The sequence below is a fragment of the Acipenser ruthenus genome, chromosome 3 (genome assembly GCF_902713425.1).
Source record: "Acipenser ruthenus chromosome 3, fAciRut3.2 maternal haplotype, whole genome shotgun sequence".
Lineage (NCBI taxonomy): Eukaryota > Metazoa > Chordata > Actinopteri > Acipenseriformes > Acipenseridae > Acipenser > Acipenser ruthenus.
Genome location: NC_081191.1, coordinates 101391171 through 101409424, shown reverse-complemented (window position 1 = coordinate 101409424; position 18254 = coordinate 101391171). Strand labels below are relative to the sequence as shown.

The window sequence follows — 18254 nt, the reverse complement described above, 5'->3', positions numbered from 1 at the left end:
TAGCATGCATTTTTTTGGCCCACTTTGAGATCAATATAATAAATTCTGAGACAGAATTACTTCATTTAAAAACAGACAAACAGAAGTAGTAGGGATTGGCAAACAGAAGACTAGCCCATGTATCATTCCTGGATCATTTGATTTATTTAAAATGAAGGTACTTAAAAACCTTAAATCATATCACCAAATCATATCATACTTGTGTGTTTCTATAAATAATTTGTTTTGCACCAGTGGTGGCAAAGCATACTGTACAGAGTTTTTCACTCCAAAAATATCTGTTGAACATCAGCATTTCACAAGGGATGTGATGAGAGCGAGCATGTGATTAAAAATGGCAATAAACAAATACGTGACCTTTTTTTCTGATGGTGAGCAATTTAAGTTTCAAACTGTCTTGCACAGCTCTGTACACTCTTTGAAATTCGCTGTGCTGTTGTTGCTAGGCGATAATGAAATGTATGGCAGTGGCTGTGTCTTACACTATATTATGGTCTGCTTGATTTGGGAGCATTTAAAAAAAAAAGTAAATGTGATAGAAAAAAAACATTCAAATAAAACTTAAATCAAAATATCAGTGTTCTTACAGTCTCACTGTGGCATGAGGATTTTTCATTTTTTTCACAATCTATATTATGGGGTCAGCATTTTGAAATGTAGCTCAATCCCTGTTTATATAACCTGGTATAGGAAGTCATAGGGGCAGGTTTGTAAAATACCAAGCACAAAATGGATTTTTTTTCTTGTACAACACCAATGAACTTGACAGAAAAAAAACATTGAATAAATACGACTACCAAGTATGAAGCCAATATCTAGAAGCCTTAGGTCATTATCATTCGTAAAGCAAAAGGCATTATGACCCCAATATGACAGCCACGTTAGGTCACAGGTCAAAGTGAATTGAGCTGTTATATTTTGCCTCAGGAGTTTCCATGACACTACAAATAGGAAGTTGCCAGCTGAAATGGTTTAGGAGTTATTAGCCGTTGTAGAAATGGCAGCAGATTTGCAAATTCATACAAGCTTCCCTCATGGGGATGTTTAAATAATGTGAACCAGGCAGCAGCTGGATGTACCTCATAGGGTTTATTTTATTTTTATTATTATTATTATTATTCCGTATACTGTCAATACCAAAGCATGGTCAACACAAAAAAAGGGTTTCTGTTAGAGAAAATGTGGTTTACAAAAAAAAAAAAAACTAACATTGAAAAAGTATTAAGTGTCAACTTTTCTATATTAAATGTAATTTGCCATGCATCTGCCCAGTTCTGAATGCTGTCTAGATCATTTTGAATGACCTTTGCTGCTGCAACGGTGTTTGCCACTTTCTATAGCTCATGGAACGTGCATGGTATATGAGTGCTATGTCACACAAATAATTACTGTGGAGAGAGAGTGATGACTTTCTAAGCTGTGTGGAAACCCAGCCATTGACAGTGAATTGACATCAACAAAAAAAGAAATTAATGAAATTGCAGGAACCGTCAGTAGAAACATCCTTATCTTTTCACGTCTGAAGGTCCTTTGCCCCACTAGGTATTCAAAAAGATTTTCCTGAGCAAAGGAAAAGTACTGTGTGTCTTGTAAACACTGCAGGCGGTTCAGTAACACTTCAAGATTCCCTAGAGTTTCTAAATTGCTGATAGTTGTGCAAATCAAATTTGTTCCTAAAAGTTTTTTGTCTCAGTTCCCTAGAACGTACAACAAAATCATTCTTCAAATTGGAATTAAATTGTCTGGATGAAGATGAGAAGGAAATAAAACGCCTCAATGGGTAAATTTACAAAGAAAATAGAGGTAGCACGCTATGATTGTAGTGCTACGATTCCTGAAACAAATCTACTTGACCGTCAAAATGATTGTCATTTTATGGAAATTAAGGACGTGCTATATTAATATTTCGGATGTTGAGCATCGTAAGAACGTACCGTAAATTAAACATGAATTGCATTAAAAGGGTTGTTTACAACGACTTTGTATGATTTTAAAATTATTACAAGATTACAGAAACGCAATTATTTGTTAAATGTTTCCATCAACATCCCCTCATAGCACAAAATAGATGTGTTAATGTGCTGTGCTAATGTGTATGCCATTGCTACTAAAAACATATTCTATTAATGTGTTTCACACGATTATCCTTCCCCACTCAGCAGTGCGATCATCAGAGTCAATAGCTTCAATGTAAAATAAATTTCAAGTTAAAACAAAATGTCTGGTAAGAAACAGATGATTCGAAAAGTCCAAATCAATTCCATTTTCAAAAGAGATAAATAAATAATAACAATGCATAAGCCGTGAACGCATGCCTACAAGATAAACTGTGAAGACAGGCATAATAAAATCTTTACTAGTAACCAGATATTGCAGCAAACTGTTAACAAAGCAGCTTCTGTTCTCATGTCCTCAAAGAAAACGATGAGGAAATGTGAAATTAAGAAAGCAAGCTAGCTAATTTAGCGCTAATGTGTACGGTGTTGTGCTCTACGTTGGAGTGACAGATAGTATTTGTCTGCCTTCACATTAATGTTACAAAGTATGACTCTAATTATCTGTTAATGTATCAAACATACTTCATAGATTTCTCTCTGAGATAGTCTAGCTTTATTGCGGTCGCCCCCGGGCTCGGCCTTCTAAGACGTAGTACAAGAGAGCGGTATATCATAGGCGCATATGGCTGTCACTCTTGGAAAGGGGCGGACTGTGGCTTTCTAATTATACCCAGTATGGGCATCTATGTCGGTGTGAATCTGACCTGACTGCTTCACGCCGTGTGTGAGAGCACTGGATGGAGCAGACGCGCAGGATAGCAAAGAAAACATTGCCAAACAAAACAAAAAAAAGATTGTGTTTCCCTTGTTTTTGATATTTTTCTTCTTTTATATATTATTTTGCATTTCTTCCGTTTTCTATAGTTTTGTTATAAATGGCTGTAACTTTTGTTCTGGTGTTCCAATTTTAATTATTTTATTTTAGACATGTTCACAAGACCTTGAAGTTTGATTGTAAAATACATTTTTTTTTTCTACTCAGAGCACTGAAAAAAATATTTGACAACAAATGTTCTTTTTTTCTAAAAAGTGTATTTTATCTTCACCCTGCCATTCATTAGTTTTTTGTTTATTATTATTTATTTCTTAGCAAACGCCCTTATCCAGAGTGACTTACAATTATTACAAGATAGCATTATTTTTACATACAATTACCCATTTATACAGTTGGGTTTTTACTGGAGCAATCTAGGTAAAGTATCTTGCTCAAGGGTACAGCAGCAGTGTCCCCCACCTGGGATTGAACCCACGACCCTCCGGTCAAGAGTCCAGAGCCCTAATCGCTACTCCACACTGCTGCTCTATGTTTCTTTGCTAAATTTAGTGGGTATCAAATCAAACAATGGATTTTTTATTTTCTGAACCCCCAGTTTGTGCTGATTTATTCCACATATGGTACTTACCTGAAGCCCCTGTAGTCACAGTTATAAGCTCAAATATAATAACAGTAAAAACTTTTGTGAGAACTTTTCTCCGTCAGTAATGTACAGAGCACTCACCTGAATCACTTACTAAAAATCTCAAATTCATCCACTTTGTAGTTTTACTTCATCCTCTTTATTTCACCACCAAAAACAAGCAGAACTATTAAAGGGCCAGTCAATTATAGTCCTACACAAAAAAAGTGATAATATGCAAATTCCATTTACTGCACCTGCACCGTTTGACCTGGAGTCAAGATTGTTTACCTTTATTAAAGGAATGTTCTCTTACTTTGCCTGTTAAGATTTTTATTTTTTTTGCCGTGGTATTGAAGAGGTATCGAGTATCGTATCGAAGCTCAAAATTCTGGTATCGTGACAACCCTAGTCATAAGTCAGCTGTAGAATTGTAAAATACAATTTTTTTTTAAAAAAAATTAGCTGAGCACCTTAAAACCTAAAGTACCAGATTGCAGTTCCTGGAATGTATTGGGGGTTTTTTGGGTGAAAGCACTGAAAATTATTCTTTTGGTGGCTTATCTGTGGCCTAATACAATATAACAAAAAAGAAGAAAGGGCTAGGAATGTGTACAACTGTTTAAAGCTGGTTTCTTTCGGTGTGAATGCAGTAGGGGTAAGATTACTACAGGGACTGCCTCTGTCTTGTTGATATGGAAGCAGGCTACACCAGGGATCAGCTAAGACCACTGAAGACTCAGCCAGAACGTTACGTAGAATTCTATTGTCCCTAGCGACAAGGTTAGTATGTGACCCATGGGGCGGTGAAGGGAAGAGAAGGGAATATTAGTAAAGATGAATTCCTGCCAGTTCCAAGACTAAATGTTGATTGGGAGCAGGCCCCGGAAGGCACGGGTCTCAGAGGAGCCTGCAACAGCAACTCCAGTCCTGCCTTTGAAGCGAGGCGAAGATGTTTTTCTATAGTAGGTAAGGGGCTTTGAGGTGGAGATGCGAGTCCCACCAAAAAAAGCAACATGTGGTTTACCTGAGGTATCCTTAAAGGAACATGGATTATGGAGGTTTGAAAATAATTAGACCACAATACAAGTGGCCAAGTGGTCCAGAGAAGAAGCTTGATGATTAGTAGAAATGACTTGAAATTCGACTACCAGCCACATCCAAGTAACATGAATAAACAAGAAAAATGTACACATACAAGACAGCAATCCAAAATGTGGGTTACCATGACATGATGTCCACATCATTAGATGGATCAGAGTTAAGAAATAGAAATGTACAGATAAAACAGTGAAACTGTGATGCACTTAAATAACTATCACTGGATAAGCTTTAACAGCTACTTCTAGACAGACAAAACTCAAACAATTTCATTTTCAGTACTGGATTTACATGTTCATGAGGCCTGGATTTGAACTTAACATGTAGTAGATGATTTTTCTTGCTGTAGCAGCAGGTGTTAACTTTTTTTTTTAGCAGGAAGAGAAGTGTTCTGATAGTGTCTACTTGGATGGCAAGGCTGCAAATCCATCAATATGTTTCTGATTAAGCAAAGACTACACCAAACACTGCTGGCTGCAACTCTGCAACATGAGCATTTTAATTATATATATATATATATATATATATATATATATATATATATATAAATTACAGCTCATCTGAACCACTAGTAATGCAGAATAAGGTCCTACAGAATTCTGCTTCTCTGACATGAAATGGTCTAATTCTTACCACTGGGTGTTACTTTATATAAAAGATTATCAGTTACAGTATGCTCAGCTGCACTTATGTAAATTTATAACAAATCTAATTTAATTACATAAAAACTGGTATACAACACAGACATGGGAGTGTTGTTAAGGGCATAGTGTTTTATATTCTGACCTGGCATATAATTTACTGTAGATAATTGATATTTTGGAGCATGCAGCACTGACTACACCTAAAGCTTTATCTACCATGCGCAGAACTACCTGGCCTGGCTTGAAGAAAAGTATCTGCCACAAATCTCAATGATATAATTCAGCATAAAAACAGCTAAGTAGCATCTGTATTACTTTTCTTTGTTCAGAGTTATTGTAAAATTTGAAGGTCATTGCAAGGCCAGCAACACACTGGAGACAACGCCTTAAAGAGCAAAGTGGATTGTGACCTACAAAATAAAATAAATCCTGTTCTTTGACAACAAACCAGGTCTGACCATTTGTAAACAATGAAGTAGTACACACTTCCTGACAAAATGCATAACAATGTTCTCAGTTTTTCTGCAACTTTGGAAAGTCATGGCTGCTGTTGCCAGCTCCAAGATAAACAGCTGTGTCTCTCTCAAAAGGAAAGGGTGGATCACACTGAACAAAAACAAAACTGTTGGGTCACCAGCCACATTGTGATGAAACAGTAGTGGCACGGTGCATTCATTTTCCTACTGTATTCTTGCAAAAATTCAAATGTAACTGTGAATGAGGACCACCTACCACTTCATACCAAACAGAATTCTCCAGATTATTTTCTAGTAGTGGTTAAGAATAAATTGCACTTGTATTACAAACCCCAAGTCTTACACTGAGTTTACTGCTTGGCACTGAACTTGTTTTGAGCAACTTATTTTTTCTCAACAGTGGTGTTTTTGTTTTTATCCTTCAGGGCCATTTTGAGGTTGTTGATGGAGACTTAATCCGTCTGTCTATTCAAAGAAGGGACCTTTCTAAAACTGGAGCAGTAACCTGTACTATAGCATGAGTGCACTGACCCCGTGTGAATCAGAACAGCTTCAAGGGATGTGAGATGTTACTCCAGTGGCCCCGATTACTAATTAAGAGCTCTCGTTGAGAAACAGCCTCCAGTCGTGCCAAATGGTGCTGAACAGTGCAGCAGTTTCATGAGAAAAGCCTACTCTCGACTGTGCTAAATCTTTCAAAAGTCATTCCACTCACGGCTTGACTGCCACTGCCAATCACTTCTCCTCGCAACAGGGGCATATTGAGTGGGCCTTCACGGCTAGGGTTGCCACCCGTTCTGGTTTTGCTTGGATTGTTATCTTTTTGAGACAGCTGTCCTGGGAAATCTGTAAGACTTCCCAGGACATTAAATGTCAAAGTATATGATTTATTTATTTATTTTTGTACAAAATGATTGGTGTCCCGGTTTTTTGTAAGTCAGAGGTGGGAACCTTATTCACGGCTGTGCCCTTCATTTTACTAAAACAAATCACTACCCATTTCCTAATGGTTTTAACCTGTATTTAAAAAGCAAGTATTGCTACTGTCTGGCCTACAGCCTCCATGCCAGTTACTTTACATTATTGTTTCCTAACAAAATTAAATATCAGCATTCGTAATAAATGGAGACATTAAGAGGCTGCAGGATTTAGTTCTAGAATTAACTGTAATTCACTCTATATAACATCCACAGTTTAGTATTCTGTGCAGTCTAGTTTATCAACAAGCTGTGACGATAGGCTGCAAGAACTGAATTTATTTAGCCTAGAACAAAGAAGAATTAAGGGAGGCATGATTGCAGTCCTAAATCTCAAAACGGTGTAGACAAAGTTAACCCGAACCAATACTTTAAGCATGGCACAGACACCAGAGAACACAGTTGGAAATGAAGTGGAAAGAGACAAAGGGCAGGAGACTCTCACACACAGTGGTGGGGGTATGGATTGGGTTACCAAGTCATGTTGTTAATACCGAATCACTGTGATCCTTTAAGATGCAACCTGACCCAAGTTTTGAGATCAATCAGCTGGACTAGCATAAATGATGCAAATGACTTCCTCTCTTTCGGAAAATGTATTATGTTCTTATGCTTTAAATCAGTTTGGATTGCCCCTGTTGACAGATCAAAGAGAATTTAAAAGGGCGTGTTAAATACATTATTACAAGAATATGGGGGATATTTAGGAAATTAATGGAAACTAAAACATCTTGCAACAAGTATAAAAATACTTTAGTAACTGTTAACCTTAAAAGCTCTACATGTGACATAACTTTTTTTTAAGCTTATAAGCACGTGGATACAACAAAACACCTATTTAGCATTTCTGCCAATGCATACAAAAATCACACACCAGCACAGCTTGTTCCTGCTTTGACTTAAACAATTTGCAGGCTTTTTCTCTGCAGACGAAGCAGTGGGATAGGTACATGCTACTCACCCAAATGACCACACATTCTTACTTCATGTGCCACAGCTTTAAGTGCACTGAAAGTTCGTTTACAGCCACATGTCATTTGATTTTGTCTTGTGCGGAACACACAACACACAATAGCCAAAATGTTTACATCACCTAGAATTTTAGGATTGAGACATAATTAAAAATAGAAAACTATATGAACATAATTTAATTAAACAAACAACAAAATGATATACCAAAAGTCTACCGGAAGCCATAATAGTAGTACAGTATTTCATGTTAGATTTCAAAATATCATTGTCAAATGTTATTTTTTGTCAGTTGTAGCAAGGAGAATCTTAAAGGGAATATTTTTTAAAGAAGTCTGGCATCAGTTTAAAACTACAATAAAAACATATATTAAATCAGTATGTTTAAAAGCTTATAAGCATTATAGTGAAAAGTGTTCCCCTTTACTACTATTGAGGTTTTTTATCATATTAGCTTGGATCTAAACGTATGCAGTCCATAACTGCACTGTAACTGGTCGCCATTTAAACAACAACACCACTACAAACCACTTTATGTTATACCTCAACAGCAGCACACTCTGTGGAATTTGAAAAGGACAAAGCACACATGTAGCCCCAGGAACTAGATTTTCCGCCCGACAGAACCATGACATTCAAACAGGGCTGATACTGTGCAGGTTAAATGCTTCCTAATTGCAGTGTATTTTACTCATGTTAAAAATTAATGACGCTATCAACCAAACTCAAACAGTGACTTCCACTGCTTACAAACCTACATAACCTTGCCACACATGGTTTGTGTGACCTCCTGCTGTGCTTCAGTCCACATCAAGCTGCAAAACATCTGAGTTGGAGAGCAATGAAAGAGGTCTTTATGATCTTAAATATAGTCCTGGTAATGACAATAAAGCCCTGATTCACTGATTGATTTGACTTCTATATACATTGTTCAGGCAACATTATGAAGCATGTATTGTTTGCCACATAGTGAAAAGTCACAATTGAATTGGGCAACACAATATGATAATTCTGTGCTTAAGGAGTAAGTAGCTTAAAACTTCATTCTAATTGTTTTTTGTTGTTTTTTTTATACTGCTGCCTTTTGAAAAGTTAATTTCATTTCCACATCATCTCCAACCATTTTACATATGGTCTGCCCTAAATTTGTATAGCTAAATGTAAACAAAGCCTCCGGGCTTTTCTTATGAGGAAGAGCATTCTAGAACCTTCTCTATTACAGCACTAACATTTCAGGTGGGCACGTCTATTGTGAGCACCTCACAGGCAGCTGGCAGTTTCATTGAAATTGTTAAAGGGAAAGACTTGGGGAATAACTGTAAGTATGTTGAAACTGCACTGTAAAATAAAATAGTCACTGATACTGGATATCTACCATGCACAGAGCCCCAAGAACTATGTGGTAATAATATATTCTGCCTCTGATGTTGCCCAATTAAAATTAACACACCCTCTTCACTAAAATGCACACCCAAATGTAACTTTCCTTACTTTGCTATAGGGCTTAGAGAATTAATAGTCCAAAAGGGATTTCAAGAACAGTATTTTGTCACGCTCAGTGCTTCTCTTTCTTTGAAAGCAGACTGCAATCTGTTTCACTTAAGAGTTGTAAACTATAAATGGGGGCTTATGTGACATTCGCAATGAAGCAACTTCTTAAATAAGCTGGATAATGTTCACCGATGTTTACGCTACGAGATCATAAGAAGAAACGATAGAAAACGATGTATGAGAAGAGAAGCATATATATTAAGAGAAGCATACAGTCAGCTTGAGATAGAGACGGAATCAACAAGGTACGGAATCCTGCAAGTACATTTCTTGGCATTTCTAAATATCTGTTAACTCGTTCATTTTTATATTCTGCCTTGCATGTCCTACTTCTATAAGGATTAGATGTGAACTCATAACAGAGAATTTGATGCTCAGACATAGAAACCACTGCACTCACATACTAAGGATCTTCATAATCTTCCTTTTAGAGATTGAAAAACGGATAAATACAGCATAGGACACAATTTACCAACAGCAGTAACTTTTACTTCTACAGTGTAAATCTGCTTATAGTCCAAACTGAAGTCTTTAAATACTATGGAAAATAATTCTAAGAACTTAGTTTAGCACTGAATATTGCCAGCATACATGCAGTGAGGTTCTTCATTATCTCAGTTCCCTTCTCTCTCGTAGAACTATTCCCTCACCACTAGCTACGCTACGGTGTGTTAACTCCCCCCCAAAAAAATCTTCATATTTTAAAACTGTTTAGACTTTCCAAACTTATCATTATGCAAAACACAAAACAGATAAATTGTTGGTTATTTATTATAATTTCAGCCTGTCAAGCCCAGTTTTAAAAGTCCCCTTCAGAGTGGTTAAATGCACATGTGGTTTTGCTGTCCACAAACTGCAAAGCATTAAATTGTACACCCCAAGGACAGGAAGTAAAATCTATTTTAGCATAGCTAAAACAAAGGCACTGGGAAAACTACCAAATCCAAAGCATATGGTAGGTGTATCCTAGGTTGTCTAATATTATAAAGTATATCAAAGTAAAGGTAGGCCTTACAAACAAGGAGTAAAAGAAAGCTCTTCTAAAATGAACACAATGAATTATTAAAACTTTTTTTTATTCACTCCTTTAATAATTTAGCATGCCATATATAGACCAGCTAGATTACAAAAATGCTGGTGTACACATCTTTTATTAGAGCCCTCGTTCAACAAACGAGGACCCTGGTGCACGGATCGTGTTTGTCCGTCTGTCATGATAACTGTCTGGATTCTGCAACTGATTCGGATTGCATTTGGCTAGAACTCTGTATTTTATACACATATGTTTAACCTTTCTGGTGCTGTGCAATTATTGGGCGATTATGAAGGCCCTCTGTATGTGCATGCACCTGATGCAAATGAGGCAATGTTTTGAAAATTTCCATGCTTTTCTTATGCATTTCCCATCTCCACAATTGCACTGTGTAAATAAGTGTAAATTACCCTGCATCTCTCTCATAACATATACCAGCGGATGTAACACATGCCTTTAAATCTTAATGGTGCTTGGAAAGACACAGGTTATCCCTACGAGTGAAATGTTGATGGATAATGCATTTCCAGGCAAGGTAATCTAATTTTTGACCTTTGATTATTAACATAAAACCATTGTTACATTACGATGACCACATCCTACCTACAAATAAATAAATAAATAATGACTTCCAACAGGCCAAACTATCATATTTGCAACAGAAAACGTTAATTTCTGTATTGAAAAGCCTTACTCTTTTATACCAATGTCAGTTACCAACTATCTATATAAAGTGTGACAGACAGAAAGACATACATATGGGTTACATAGCTGAAATGTATCATTTACATTTTATTATACAACAACCGGACTGGATAGGTGAGCCGTCCCCTTGTTACTCATGACTAAATAATGACACCTTGTAAAACAACTGGTTCCTGATGAAATGCTTCACATGGATTCTCAAGCCAAAAAAAATAAATAAATTAAACTCTTTCAGTTAGTGGACTACAATTATTATTTCAGACATACAGACAAACCATTACCTTGCAGTGGCCTACAATTATTTTCAGGCAAACAGAAAATACCTTTAAAAAAGTCAGAGTACAACAGTGATAATAGCAATGCTGTGGCATGCTCCTCGGTAATGATGGAAAGCCTTTCTAATAATGCTATTCTGACTCAGGAGTTCCATGTAAAACTAAACAGAAGTCAAGCTAGGCCTATATAATGTACATTGTAGAACACGTATTCTATCTGTGTGACACTTTCAATTTAGACTCAATGTACTTTTACTTCCAAATTATTATATTAGATTATAATATTAGCAACTTTTCAATGGTTTAGGGATTATAATATTATCAACGTTTCAGTGGTTTAGGGATTATAATATTATCAACATTTCAGTGGTTTAGGGATTATAATATTATCAATGTTTCAGTGGTTTAGGGATTATAAAATTATCAACGTTTCAGTGGTTTAGGGATTATAAAATTATCAACGTTTCAGTGGTTTAGGTATTATAATATTATCAACGTTTCAGTGGTTTAGGGATTATAATATTATCAACGTTTCAGTGGTTTAGGGATTATAATATTATCAACGTTTCAGTGGTTTAGGGATTATAATATTATCAACGTTTCAGTGGTTTAGGGATTATAATATCAACGTTTCAGTGGTTTAGGGATTATAAAATTATCAACGTTTCAGTGGTTTAGGGATTATAATATTATCAATGTTTCAGTGGTTTAGGGATTATAATATCAACGTTTCAATGGTTTAGGGATTATAATATTATCAACGTTTCAGTTCTGTAAAAATTATTATTTATTTATTTATTTATTTATTTATTTATTTATTTTTTAAAGGATAGAAATTCCTTAATAAATACATAAATGACAGCTAATTAGTCCAAGTTATTACTTTTAAAAATTAGCCGTTGACAATCACTTTAGTGCTTGTAGAACCAGAGGAATTACATTTGAAGTGGTGATGGTCAATGAGGTGAAAAGCACTAATATTTCATTGTTTTTAGTGGAATTAATGTAAATCGTGTATTTTTTCCCAGATTTAACCAAACACAAGTTCTGATTTAGTGTAATGCATAAAAGTTACCAAACAAAGTTTTGAAATGTGTACATTTTTTTGGCATTGTAGTATGCAGAAGAGGCAGAGAAGCGGAGACATTGGCTCTCGGAGTGTAATCTGCAGCACACAATGCCAAATCAAACGCTTCAATGGGCGGGGGCTCATTTGCTTCAGATTTGGCTGGCAAAATAAATAATTTTGTGGAAACCCAGATTTATTTTTTCAGATTTAATTGCTGAATGACAATGTTTTTCAGGCACTAATATATATATATATATATATATATATATATATATATATATATACACAGTTTCTACAGAAAACTGCCCATCCCATCTTGAGTCAAATGACAGCTGGGATTTCAAGGACATCTGTACTTGGCTGCTATTTCTCACAGCAGGTTTCTTAGGACGAATACGCTAGCAGAAGCATTGAAGCACACTACGGCAAGCCAAATTATCATGTAGAGATATCTCAAAATAAATCTATAGATATCTATAAACATTTTAAGATATCTAAATCATTTCCAGATATTTCAACATATTTGAAGAGATCTTCAAATATTTAAAAGATATCTAAATCATTTAAAGATATCTAAAATACATTTAGAGATATCTCAAAGTGATTTACAGATATCTTTAAATGGAGCTTTAAATTAGATATCCAAAATGCATTTTCAGATATCTTTAAACAATTTTAGGCTATCTCAAAATGTTATTGAAATATCATTAAATCATTTTCAAAATATCTCTAAATCATTTTAAGATCTCAAAATAACTTCCTGTTCATTTAGAGATATCTCAATCATTTAGAGATATCTCTAAATAGCTTCCTGTTCATTTAGAGATATATCAAAAGCATTTGACTTACCGGAAAGTCGACGAAGTGGCGTTCGCAAAGAGGTATGGGACATGCTCTAACTTGGAGTGATTGAGCCTTCCAGGAGCGAGTGGTGCAGTCCAATTGTCATAGTGGCCAAGAAAGACGGCACCAATCGCTTCTATGTGGACTTCCGGAAGGTAAACGCTATTGCCAAGTTCGATGCGTACCCTATGCCTCGGGTCGACGAACTTCTAGATAGACTGGGAAAGGCGAAGTTTCTCAACTCTGGACCTGACAAAGGGATACTCGCCTTAACCCACAGTTGTAGAGAGAAAACTGCATTTTCAGCACACTGCCTTTCAGAGTCTGATGGACCAGGTTTTATGCCCACATCATGAATATGCAGCAGCGTATATTGATGATGTGGTGATTTGCAGCTCCACCTGGCGAGAGCATTAGGCTAGGATAACAGCCATCCTTCAGTCTCTAACGGTAGCCCTGCTAACAGCTAACTTGATAAAATGTGCATTTGCCAAGACAGAAACTCAATATTTGGGATTTTTAATAGGAAATGGAAGGGTGAGACCCTTGGTCACCAAAATCCAGGCTTTGGTCGATGAGGCGACCCCCAAAACCAAGACTAAGATGAGGTAATTAGCCGGTTATTACCGCCGCTTTATCCCCGAGTATGCCACAGTGGTTAACCCTTTAGTCGACCTCACCAAAAAGAGTGCTCCATATTTAATTAAGTGTTCAGTTGAGTGTCAGGGGGAGTTTGATACTATTAAGCGTAAACTGTGCCAGGCCCCCACCCGTATCACACCTGATTTCACCAAGAGATTCATCCTCCACACCGATGCGTCGGACGTGGGTTTGGGTGCAGTCTTGTCCCAAAAGGTAGATGGAGTAGAACACCCGATACTGTATCTCAGTAAAAAGATGCTACCTCGGGAGCGCAACTACTCCGTAGTCGTATTAAATGGGCTACTCACTCCTTACGATGTTACCTGCTGGGACATTCATTTGATCTCGTCACAGATCACGCCCCACTCAAGTGGTTAAGCACAATGAAGGACAGCAATGCCTGGATAATTCGGTGGTATCTGGCATTGCGGGGAAATACCATCAAAATGCAGATTATGATTCATTATTTTAAGTGCCGCGAGACTTTATTCTCTCGTACGTGATTCTCGGACGCTATCTTTAAGCATTATAGAAACTCAGTACACTGTAGTAAGTAAACAGTTTTGAAAAAAAAAAATATGATACGAAGTCTATCTAGGTGTTGTTTTGCAAGCGGTGACTTTCACTTTAACTTTTAAAACTCAGCCCCATTAATTTTGGGGACATATTCAGTGTGTGTATGTGATACTCCTAGCCGGAACTACGACTGCCTGAAGTTAAGCCTCTCATCATGTGACAGAGTTCACAGCTTAGGTTTCGTTTTGAGTCTATTGCTCCGTCACTGAAGCAGCTAGAGTGAAAGGGGCAGTATCGTTGGAAAGCTTAGCTTTTTTTTTCATTTGATATGTTACATGCATGCAGTACAAACTATCCAGTAGTTAAACATACATAAATGAAAACAGTGAAAAACAGGCGGAAATAGGGCTGTGTGCAAAGTGTCAAAAAAAAGAAATGTAATTATATATATATATATATATATAATTACAGAGTATACTACAGAACCATAATTGTACTATTATTAAAATATGAATGCACAGGTTGAGGCATAAGGGCAAACAGTATAGTCCCACTTGAATCATTGAAATTGTGTCATTTGTACTCTAACTATCTTGACTGAGTCTCATTTCAGCACCCTGTGGACCCTGCTTATGCTGCTAGGGCACCTGGCCAGAGCCTCTGCTTCTTCCTGTCGGGACCTGAAAATTGACTTTTGTTAAATATGACCATTGCCTGCTTACTCTGAACTTTTCACCATGGGACTTGACTCATGATAAATAATGTGGTAAAACTACAGCAGCAAAGTTTATTTCTGTACAAATGTATGACGTGTTCATAAGATATCATGCACAGATAGATTCATACTTTAAGGGCAACACTGACCATTTAATTCCAGGAAATAAAAGAAGGAAGAGGAGATTGTTTGGAGATGGCGCAGGCATGCTTGGGTCAGGTTTGTCAACATGGAATGGTTAAGATACAAGTCAAACTAAACAGAACCAGCACTTTACAACAGAAATAAATACTTGGTAATAGTGAGAGCTACATGCAGGCAATGATTTATGCCTGCATTAGATAATGTAAAACTGCTAGCAACTAAAATTAATATAACATTAATAATGTTAAGTTAATAATCAAACACGGTGTTATCTGGATGGTCAAAGGCATATACAGCCTTTAGAGCAACAACTAAAAGCATGAACTGATGCGTGAATGCATGATTTAATAACAAAATTAAAACTTATGAAATATGAAGGAGGTGAAAGCTGTCATTTTACTCATTGGTATGAAACTGAAGTGTAAATTGAGCACACCCTGGCATTATACCACATTACTGGCTATCCTCACACCCTGGCATGATACCACGTTACTGGCTATCCACACACCCTGGCATGATACCACATAACCGGCTAGCCCCACACCCTATGTCTGTGCCAGGGATTAATGCAGTATTTTACTGACTCGCCCACAGAATCAGACATAATGGCACTACCAAGATCAAATAAAATAAAAACTAAAACGGGGGCCAGGAACGCAAACAGAATATTACTTATTTTTGAACGGCGCTAGCACAACCGAATAAACGACTCTGCTGTTAACTTGCTGAGCACGTTGCTGCAGTTTTGTACTTCAAAACCGGGACGGTTTAACAAATGTACCGTTTCCAACCAGGACAAAAAAATGTAGGATTAAAAATGGGTCAATACCAGTTTTCTGGGACCGTATGCGGGCGTGTTTACATAGCAACGAGTGTGAGGGCAAAGGCAAGTTTTCAGAATGAAATAAAAACCATTTGCATGGTATAAAACAAGCAATAAAAAACTCTGTCAAACTTCAGTGCAGATGAATTGTCCTGTGAAATTCCTTCCTATATGTATGTGCCTTTGCTCATGTACTTACGAGTTGCAGTAGGGTTTCTTGTCATATCCTTTGTAATTGTTCATGTTTAGAGTCATTTTGCAGACCTCACAGTGAAAACATCCTTTATGCCAGTACTGTAAAACAGACGAGAAATTACATGTTTAAAAAGAAGAGATTCACCCGTTTAAAAGTTATCACATTAGAACAATCTACCTTTGACAAAAAGAAAAAAACGTTTTGGGATGAAGAGCAACATATTATGCATTACTATTTAATTCAATAGTTGATATGGTCATCTTTACATGAATGCTAGAGCGCCACTGGGAAGCATTAATAACGCAAGTTTTATTACATAACGTTTAGAATTAGTATTTAATAGTACACTCCAAATTTGAATGCAATAGCTGAAGAACAGCATATTGTTTTAGGTAATACATAAACTAAGTATATGTGCTTGGTACAACTTAGATAACTGTAGGCTGTCAGAGAAGTATGACAAACACTTTTGTTTTTATGCAGACATGAATACAATGGATTGATGAACAGAGCTGTGCACTGCGTCACGGTTTTTATTTACCAAACAGGTACCTGTACCTTGCATATTTGTACTGTTCACTTGTGATAGCATCACCAACACTTTTCTCATTAAAAGCAGAGCATAGTGGCACCCAGTATGTTTAATAATGTATATGGAACGCTAAACGATATGCCGCTACTCATTCAGCACGTGTAGGCTGCTAGAAAAACCAAAAGCTTGTTTAGAATTTAGAATATTTTAACTGTGACAAGTGACATGCTATCTTTTGTGATTCCTACGACACTCAAATAGGTTCTAATAAAACAATCAATGTTTAACACAAAGTGGTCAATGACATTGCAATACGAGTATGGTATTGAAAAAAATTAAATAGATAAATAATAATAATAATAATAATAATAATAATAATAATAATAATAATAATAATAATAGAAAAAAGTACATATTTTACCTTATCCAGACAGTTCACTTTTTCAGTCGGGTAGACAATCTTCCCACAGCGTGCACACTGAGGGTTCATTTTCTGTTATTTTATCAGAAGGAATACAGTGTTTTTACTGGTCTTTTTCTTTTCTTAAATAGTTCTTCGCTTCACAAGGTAATACAGAATAATTTCTCTTCAGCAGCTGCAGCGGCTACTGTTGAAGGTCTCAGGATGCCGCAGCACAACCAAGCTACATACCACACAAGCTTGTATCGTGCCCGTGACTCACCTCTCCACCAAACAGCAAAACTGAACTACGCCACAGCGACAAGCCAAACCCACAGTGTTGCATTGGCCGGACTGCTCGGAGCAAAAAAAAAAACAAGCACGTGAAGAGAGGCAACTAGGTAAGGCCAAGGTGCCGGAGCTACTTAACTCTTTCAACACTGCAAACAGGTGTCATGTGAAATAGTGCCCATGAAATACTGTCCGCTGCGCATGCTCAATGGAGGGCGGACGCTATTTCATATCTAAGCAACATGAAATACTGTTTGTAGTGAAATAGTGTCGGGATGAAAATAGGTACTTGAGTCTGTATTCAGCACAGTAAAGATTGTTTTATACATTCTGAACAAAAACTAAAAATAAAAATGTGCATTATAAATATCACATGGGAGATACTGAAATTGAAGAAGGAATCTATGAAAAAGACCTAGGAGTTTATGTTGACTTAGAAATGTCTTGATCTAGACAATGTAGGGAAGCTATAAAAAAGGCCAACAAGATGCTCAGATATATTGTGAAAAGTGTTGAATTTAAATCAAGGGAAGTAATGTTAAAACTTTGCAATGCACTAGTAAGACCTCATCTAGAATATTGTGTTCAGTTCTGGTCACCTCGTTACAAAAAGGATATTGCTGCTCTAGAAAGAGTGCAAAGAAGAGCGACCAGAATTATCCCAGGTTTAAAAGGCATGTCGTATGCAGACAGGCTAAAAGAATTGAATCTATTCAGTCTTGAACAAAGAAGACTACACGGCAATCTGATTCAAGCATTCAAAATTCTAAAAGGTATTGATAATGTCAACCCAGGGGACTTTTTCAACCTGAAAGAAGAAACAAGGACCAGGGGTCACAAATGGAGATTAGATAAAGGGGCATTCAGAACAGAAAATAGGAGGCACTTTTTTACACAG

At 36.6% G+C, this 18254-nt stretch overlaps 1 protein-coding gene across 2 annotated transcripts in view; it reads right to left on the bottom strand.

The window, feature by feature from the left end:
- Positions 1 to 17509, bottom strand: part of LOC117394752 (LIM zinc-binding domain-containing Nebulette) — a 75050-nt gene extending 57541 nt beyond the window's left edge. The window contains exons 1-2 of one of the 2 annotated variants that reach the window (XM_033993271.3): positions 17087 to 17509; positions 16137 to 16231 (exon numbers count right to left, since the gene is read on the bottom strand). In XM_033993271.3, the coding sequence (XP_033849162.2) occupies positions 16137 to 16231; positions 17087 to 17155 (164 nt within the window). In that variant the 5' untranslated portion in view covers positions 17156 to 17509. The remainder of the gene's footprint in view (positions 1 to 16136; positions 16232 to 17086) is intronic. The other variant, XM_033993267.3, reaches the window with a different exon arrangement.
- Between the last annotated feature and the right edge of the window lie 745 nt (positions 17510 to 18254).